Source organism: Aedes aegypti, chromosome 2 (genome assembly GCF_002204515.2).
Source record: "Aedes aegypti strain LVP_AGWG chromosome 2, AaegL5.0 Primary Assembly, whole genome shotgun sequence".
NCBI lineage: Eukaryota > Metazoa > Arthropoda > Insecta > Diptera > Culicidae > Aedes > Aedes aegypti.
Genome location: NC_035108.1, coordinates 365,626,484 through 365,635,769, shown reverse-complemented (window position 1 = coordinate 365,635,769; position 9,286 = coordinate 365,626,484). Strand labels below are relative to the sequence as shown.

The 9,286-nt window shown below is 41.4% G+C and overlaps 1 protein-coding gene across 1 annotated transcript; it reads left to right on the top strand.

Annotated features, from left to right (window-relative positions):
- Positions 1-6,955: 6,955 nt before the first annotated feature.
- On the top strand, positions 6,956-8,770 carry LOC5565786 (facilitated trehalose transporter Tret1). The gene is made up of 2 exons (XM_001650100.2): positions 6,956-7,013; positions 7,074-8,770. The coding sequence occupies exons 1-2, from the start codon at positions 6,956-6,958 to the stop codon at positions 8,432-8,434; spliced, it is 1,419 nt and encodes a 472-aa protein (XP_001650150.2). The 3' UTR covers positions 8,435-8,770.
- The last annotated feature ends 516 nt before the right edge of the window (positions 8,771-9,286 follow it).

The window sequence follows — 9,286 nt, the reverse complement described above, 5'->3', positions numbered from 1 at the left end:
CCCGGGAAGCTCACGAGGCTGATAAGAGCAATGCTGGAAGGTGAGCGACATTGTCTGAAGGATTCAGGTGAACATTCCATTTCGTTTGAATCCCGCCGGGACTACGACAAGTGTTATCTGTTTAGCTTTAACTGAGATCTTTCTTTGCCGATTGACTATTTTTGCATGTGTATATCGTGTGGCAGGTACGAAGATACTTCTATGCCCTGAGAATCGAGAAAATTCCCTTTACGAAAAGATCATTGACCTGCGGAATTCGAACCCACGACCCTCAGCATGGTCATGCTGAATAGCTGCGCGTTTACCGCTACGGCTATCTGGGCCCCTTATCTGTTTAGATGTTAACAAAATAAATGAAACGAAATGCCTAGTTTTGGTACTAAAACTGAAATGTCCCACAATGCGGATATCTCCGGTGGTCATTCCTGGATTTTTTTTCAGAGGTCAAAAAGAACCAAAGTGAATTCGCATATAATTGAACTAGAAGAGTCACAGGTATTCAAAATTGTGAAGGTTGATCACTAGCATGCCTAGTTTTGGTGCTATGACTTAGTAGTCCCATAACACGACCCTGAGTAACAATTTGTAACTTTTTCATGGAAGCTCCTTGGGATCATGCAAAACTTTTACTTCCACACACACGAAATTTCTCACAAAATAAAAATAATTATCAGAAAATTTCAAGTTGCTAGGTTATTCCAATTAAAAGTTACATAGATTAGAATTTTGAAATTCATCTCCCAAAGTGCTTACTAAAGTTAAGATACTTATGTGTTTATAGGATTCTTCTACGAAAGACACTGTATCTGTAGCTGTAGTACAATGCCTCCTAGGAGCTTCCTTCTGATAAGGTGAAATATTAATGTTTAATGGTTCTTTAATGATTATGTTTGTATTATGAATCATTCGTAAACTGAACAACAGGAACTACCGAAGAGCTAAATATTACATATATTTTTGCAAATGGATTAAATGGACAAATTGATGTGAAGTTTTGCGAAAAAGTTACACGTCTTCTCAGTGAGAATCGAACTCACGACTCCCTGATTTTTAGTTAGGGCGCGTTACCCCTACGCCATGAGAGGACTCATGGACGCAGAAGTTTAACCTGAATTCGATTTCAGCTCAATAATCACGTGGTCCTTTTTCGCAAAGTGCACCTCTTTCGGAAGAATTAGATGCCCATCTAAACACAACGCTTTCTATATATATCCAATGCCTAGCCCGAGATTAGTGTCCAAGGAGCACATCCTTAGTTATTAACTGTGACCGTTTTGATGATTTTCCATTTCGCATTTTTGTACCGTGTGATAAGTACAATTATGTCAGTTTGTGCTCATCTTCCGAGCTGTGCAGACGCGAGAGCTAATCGCTAGTGTCGGAAGTCACAGGCTTTTGAAGTTTTTCTTTTCGCGAACGAGATTTTCTTAACGGCTTCCACTGCATCAAAGAGTGAAGTAATATTTCTCACGCGCGTCGGGAGTTCGCAATGGCGCGTCGCGAAAATACATTTCGCATTGATTTTGCGAACGTTCCCAAAAAACCAAGCTACGAGGAGGTACACAATTTTGTAGCTTCCGAGCTTGGACTACAACGTCATCAAGTCCAACGTATTCAGTGTAGCCGAAGTGCGAGCTGTGTCTTTGTAAAAGTTACCGACCTCGAACTGGCACAGAAAATCTGTGAAGAACACAACGAAAAACACGATATTGAAGTCGACGGTCAGCGATATGCGCTGAAAATTCGGATGGAAGATGGAACAGTGGAAGTCAAGCTGTTTGATCTACCCGACGATATCTCCGAGAACTGTATATCCGAATTTCTGAGTGCCTTCGGAGAAGTACTTTCGGTACGAGATCATGTATCCAGAACAAGAAGCTCCATATCCAAAAGATGTCAGCGGACCAGACCACTAAGCAAACCTACTCAAATGTAGCCAAGTTACCGGTAAAACCAAAGGTTACCACTCGTCTCGTCAAGCAGCCGAACACAGCAGCTCCGAGTAAATCGGCTTCCACCTCGACCACACCAACGCAACGAACTCAACCGATAGTGTCTCTCACGCCGGTTGCCACACCGGCCTTCAAGAAACCAACATCGATTCAACAGCAGCAGCAACAACCACACAAGCTCAATCGGATCAGCGACGGTACCGAAACTGATGATTCTATCGCATCCAATGGTAGCAGGCGTTCACGTCGACACCAAGACAAAAAACCACGATATGACGAAGAGGATTTTTCGCACGATGAAGGTCTGGCACAATAATGGATTGGTTAAGTTACAACATCGCCACTATCAACATAAATAATATTACCAGCACAACTAAGCTGGACGCCCTACGCACCTTCGTACGCACTATGGAAACCGATATACTCTTCCTTCAAGAAGTAGAGAATGAGAACCTCACCCTTCCAGGGTACAACGTAGTTTGTAATATCGATCCAGCACGAAGAGGAACAGCGATTGCGTTGAGAGATTACATCAAATTTTCGAACGTTGAAAAAAGTTTAGACGGTCGTCTAACTGCTCTTCGTATACAAAACGTCACTCTTGTCTGCATTTATGCGCATAGTGGGTCGTCGATGAGAGCCGAAAGAGAACGTTTTTTTAACCACACTCTCGCATACTACTTGCGTCATAACACTCCGCATACAATAGTAGCCGGAGATTTCAACTGCGTGCTACGACAGTGTGATTCTTCTGGGCGAAATGATAGTCCTTCTTTGCGTCATGCTGTTCAACAACTCCAACTATCGGATGTGTGGATCAAGCTCCGCTCCCAATCGCCAGGTCACACCTACATAACCGCCAACTCGTCCTCTAGAATCGACCGTTGTTACGTTAGTTCTAACCTTTGTGATCGGCTCCGAGTCATCGACACCCATGTGTGTTCATTTTCTGATCACAAAGCGGTAACGATGCGAATGTGTCTCCCCTCTCTCGGAAGAGCTCCAGGACGAGGTTTTTGGTCCCTCCGTCCACACCTCCTGACCACAGAAAATATAGATGAGTTTCGCTACCGATGGCAGTTTTGGACCCGTGAACGACGGAATTTCGACACTTGGATGAATTGGTGGATCTCCTGCGCAAAGCCGAAGATTGCCTCTTTTTTCCGATGGAAATCTAAACAAGCTTTCGAGAGTTTCCATCAAGAAAATCAACGACTCTACTCGCTGCTTCGACAAGCCTACGACAATCTCCCGGGCAATCCCAACACACTTGCAACAGTGAACCAACTTAAGGCCAAAATGTTAAAACTGCAGCGAAATTTTACGCAAATGTTCGTGCGTATAAACGAAACCTATGTCGCTGGTGAGGAAATATCAACATTTCAGCTAGGCGAGAGAAGAAGAAAGAGGACAACGATTACACAGCTGCGAAATGAAGAGAACGAAACACTCCAACATTCTGAAGCAATCGAAGAATACATGCTCCGATACTTCACCGAGCTATACTCTGAGAACGGGCAGGCAACCAATGCACAAATCGACGACATGTTCAACTGTAATAGAATCATCCCCGAAAACGACGAGGCAAATGAAGCGAGTGTTAGTGAAATAACCACCACCGAAATTCTAACGGCGATCCGAACCAGTGCCTCTAAAAAATCCCCTGGGCCCGATGGGATCCCGAAAGAATTTTATTACCGCACTTCAACATCATCCATCGGGAACTCAATTTGGTTCTAAACGAGGCTCTAACTGGGCAAATCCCGTCAACATTTGTAGACGGTGTGATTGTACTGGTCAAAAAGAAGAACAGCGACGAGACGGCGCGCTCGTATAGACCCATCTCGCTATTGAATGTAGACTTCAAAATTCTCTCTCGGGTTTTAAAAGCCCGACTGGAGGAAATAATGCGTGTTCACCAACTACTCAGTCCGGCTCAGAAGTGTGCTAATTCTCCACGTAACGTTTTTCAAGCCATCCTATCTCTGAAAGATCGCATAGCGCAACTTATTCAGAGAAAACAGAGAGCGAAAATGACTTCGTATGATCTGGACCATGCTTTCGATCGGGTGCGACACGCTTTCCTTTATCGTACCATGCGGTCACTCGGAATAAATCGTGATTTGGTGGATCTACTCTCGCGGATAGACAACGTTTCATCATCCCGGCTGCTGATCAATGGGCACCTTTCGGCACCTTTCTCCATAGAGCGCTCGGTTCGGCAGGGATCTCCCTTGAGCATGCACTTATTCGTGTTATATCTCCATCCGTTACTAACCAAACTAGAGCAACTCTCTGATGATGATCTCATCGTAGCTTTCGCCGACGATATAACTGTGATAAGTTCATCTGTACGAAGAATTGAAGAGACGAGAGAAATTTTTTGCTGCTTCGAACGTGTGTCTGGAGCGAAGTTAAATTGGACCAAAACCAAATCGATAGATGTGGGACTAATAGATGACAACCCAATACACATACCATGGCTGGAGACAAGCAATACCATCAAAGTGCTGGGAATCACATTTGTAAATTCAGTTCGCCTGATGGTGAAACTAAATTGGGATGCCATGGTGGCCAAATTTTCCCAAATAATCTGGCTGCACTCGGCTCGATCTTTAACACTCAATCAAAAAGTTATTCTCCTAAACACGTTCGTAACATCAAAAGTCTGATACCTGGCCTCAATCCTCTCGCCTTCCAGTGTACACACAGGGAAAATAACTGCATCCATGGGTAGATTTCTGTGGAATAACACACTAACGAGAATTCCGATGATGCAACTTGCACGAGATCGAGCCCACGGCGGCTTAAAGCTTCATCTACCGAGCTTGAAATGCAAAGCCCTATTAATTAATCGTCACATTCGTGAGATTGGGTCCATTCCGTATTACGAAACCTTCATTTTACCAGAAAATAATCAGCGTAACGCTATTCCTATGGATCTCCCTGATCTTAAAACAATCTGCCAACATTACCGAGAGCTTCCACTACATGTAAAACAGAACCTTTCCTCCGATTCGATCCACCAACACTATATTGATCAAACAGAGATACCTAGAGTGGAACGACTGCATCCCAGTTTAGAGTGGCAGAAAATTTGGCGCATTTTGCATTGCCGTTCTTTCACTTCAACCGAAAAAAGCAACTTGTACCTAGTCGTCAACGAAAAAGGACCATACCGTAAGCTTCTACACACTATTGGACGAGCCGAGGACGATTCTTGTTTGCATTGTAATAGTGCAGTAGAAACAATGGAACATAAATATAGCGAATGCCCAAGAGTGCGTGCGGCTTGGGATTTACTGCAACGAGTAATTAGAGCCACCCTAGGTGGCTGGAGAAGACTTTCATTCAATGATTTGTTAAGACCATCACTAAATAGAATTAGAAAAGTACATAAAATTCGTATTCTCAAACTATTTGTTCATTATGTTCAGTTTATTAATAATACAAACAATCAAATCGACACAAATGAGCTTGAATTCCATTTGATTTGTGAAGTAGTATAATAGATATTTTAAATACAATGACAAATAAAAAAAAAAAAAAAAAAAAAAAAATTATGTATATTACACTGGTAGTTCAAAAAATCGTTTTGGCTCCACACCGTTCATTCGATTCTAGATCAAATTCTGAGTGTCCTCCCAAAATTTGAACTCATTAGGATAGAAACTGAGACTGCACAAGCCGTTTAAGGTTTGTGTGGGAATTACGAGGGGAAAAGCAAGCAGTTCATTCAATTGGTCATAGTATCTGCCCACGTGCTCTTGAGGGTCAGAGCAACACTGATATCGTTAGATACATTTGTTAGCTACAACTTTGCTTAAGACCGGTTTTGAATCGGACGTCTCAGTAATTAGTTATTCCTCTTTTGAATGGATTCGCCCTAAATTAGTTATTATTACACTTACAATCGTGTCATTTGTAGTCGATTGCAAAAAAGTTTGGATAGTTTTTCATCATACTTGCAAATATGGAAGATTTCTCCTAATGCTTCCAAAACTCAACTAACAATATTCCCACATAAACCAAAAGCTCTTAATTCGAAACCTTCAAGTAGACATGTTGTCACGATGAGATGGGTTCCAATAAATTGGTCAGATGAAGTTAAGTATCTAGGGCTCATGCTAGATAAGAATTCAATTTTCAAAAATCACATTCAGGGCATTCAAGCCAAATGTAACAAATATGTCTCTGTCCCATTATCAATTGAAAATCAAAACTTTATCTTAAGAACAAGCTTTCGATATTCAAACAAATTTTCAGGCTGTACCAAAATGGACTAGCTGTTTTAATAACAGGAAAAAAGCCCTGCAGAGAATTCAAAATAAAATTTTGAAAATGATTCTGAAGCTTCCTCCCTGGTTTAGTACCAATGAGTTACATAGAATATCCAATGTTGAAACATTGGAACAAATGTCAAATAAAATAATTGATAATTTCAGACAAAAATCTTCACAATCTTTAATTGCCACTGAAATATCACGCTCTAAATCCTGAACCATACTATCACTTCATTCACGAAACGCGATGCGAGACAAGACATAACACTTATAGTTCTTACTAACGTCAAGAAAGCTTAAAAATTATCTTTCTGTCTGACCGGTTTCGGGCGCGATGCAGCCCATCTACGGGACAATGTCCGACCGTAGTACTATCACTTTACCCAAAGATCTTTAGCATGATTTTTCTCCATTGCCCTAGGCGTTAAAACTTCTGTATCCATGCAAAAGCTCATTACGGATTAAGTATTGCATGCATTGTGTGACGATCAATGAATTAATTACAGGAAAACCCCATTTTAGAGGAGAGAACAGAAATTCCCAAATTTTGCGTGATATACTAAATGGGTGTTCCCTTATCATGTAGTGAACCTCAATCACTGATATCGGATTCACTTTAGTTTGATAGGCAATAGCTGGGCCCACTAGTGGACTCCACTTGCTTCAATACAGTTCGAAAAATTCCATTGAATCAAACTTGTCTTCATGCCGATTCAAAGAATGACACTCATTCAAATCCTTTCAACACATCGAAACGAATTCGTGGCAGCATTAGGAGGTAAGTTCGTACCCGGCATTTTCACCATTGTATCTGTTAATGAAAATCAATCCATTTTAGTTTCTTTTTCGGCGTACATGATAATACTCTGCATGAGCTGGAGTTCTCCAGCTCTTCCTAAACTAGTAGCTACCGATTCCCCTATCCCAATCACAGCAGATGAAGGCTCGTGGATTGTATCGACGCTTTCGATTGGACTAATGCTGGGACCGCTAATCACTGCAGTGGCAGCCGATCGGATAGGACGTAAACGCACTCTTCTGTTTACGGCCCTTCCCATTACAATGGGATGGATGTTCATGGCTTTCGGAGATTCTATTGGCTTCCTGTATTCGGCCCGATTCCTGTTTGGCTTAGCGGTTGGAACGACGTTTGCCGTAAGTCCAATGTATCTGGGGGAGATCTGCTCGCAAAACATTCGAGGATCTGCGGTCTCGTTAACTGGATTTATTGGAAAGCTGGCGTTTATTGTGATGTACGGAATCGGTCCAACGGTGAATTTCAGAACTCTTGCGTGGATCGGCTTGAGTGGACCAGTAATATTCATTCTACTATTTATATGGTTACCTGAGTCGCCGTACTATTTACTGGGCAAAGGCAAAGACACAGAAGCAGAACTAAGTTTGAGATGGTTTCGTCGCAGCACCAGTGTGACTAAAGAACTTGTTGCAATGAAACAGTTCCTTCAACAGTCGAAAGATTATCAGGGATCATTCAAGCAACTGTTTGCTCCTCAATACCGCAAAAATCTACGAATCATCTGCATTTTACTGTTCGCCACAACATGTACCGGAGTTACCATGATATTAGCGTATGCCCAAACGATTTTTATGAAGATTTCCAGCGATCTCGATCCCGAAGAAATGTCTCTAGTTCTCGGAATCATCCAAGCTCTGGCAACAGGAATTGCAGTTGTGCTCATCGATCGAATTGGACGGCGGCCTTTGGTACTGTTCTCTATAGTTGGTATCACTTCAGGACTCGTGCTGACAAGCGCTTATTTTGCGACTGCCTCGGAGAATAGTTCGCCTTACTTGGGATGGATGGCATTTATAGCACTTCTGGTGACAGTGATATCATTTGATGTTGGCTTGTTCGTGATACCATCCATATACCATGCTGAAGTTTTGCCAAAACCTATTCGAGCGTATGCCAATGCTGCCAGCACCATTGGACATGGTGCAATACAGTTCGTGAACTTGAAGCTGTTCCAGATATTGACAGACAATGCTGGAGTGTATGTGCCATTTGCTCTCTACGGCCTTGCAGGAGTTGTGAGTGGTGTTTTGGTTTATGTTTATATTCCCGAAACGAAAGGACAATCTTTGGAAGAAATAGAAAAGATGGTAGCCGAGGGTCGAGTGAAACCAGTCAGAGATGGAAAAATGTACGACGATAAAATTAAAAAGTTAGCAGTGTGATTTGTGGATCGATATTCTTTAGTGATACGCAATAATTGGGGATCGTTTTGTTCAGTCACGTACAGCTAAAAAGTAGTCGGAACCTTCGATATATCCAACCTAATTAATGTGTGACCTAGAATTGAAATAGCAAGGTTGGATGACAGCTAGTGCAGATAAGAGCACTAAAATTGTGTTCACAAGTGATAAGATTCGGAGGGGGCTTGTACATTTATTTACTGAAAAAGCTGTTCATACTAGATTCGCTGTCAATTGTTTTGTGTTATGCATGTTATCAGTAACATTAAGTTCCCACCGTGTACTCCCGTATGCTTTAGGTTCGTAAGCTAACTTATTTCGTTGACTGATTACAAAAGCGCAGTGACCATAAATATTAAGAAAAATCACATTAATAATATGAAAATCGTCATTTGAAATGAAAGTAATACACTCCAGTGCAAAAGTTTGGGTTTACCACACCAAATATATATAAAAATGATTTGTCTACATCACTGTGATTACACGTCCAATTGTAATTTGTTATGGAGCATTTGAAGACAATGACTTACACATTTTTCTAAATTTGTTTACAATATTTTTACTTAAAGTAATGTCGTCCCGTTTACTCGTACAGAGTGAGTCGGATCAATCCGTATCATCGCTCAAATACACTCAATTCGTGAAAATAGAGCATATTTCATCATGAAGATTGCACTCGCAAAAAAATGCGACACTTTGTTTTGGGTGTAACTTTTGATCGTGTGGGTAAAAATTAATGCAATTTTGGGTAATACTAGTTTCGAGTGTTATGTTTGCAAAATTTTATCGCGATCTGTCAAGTAGGTTTCGAGATTCATTCGAAACAAGAAAGCT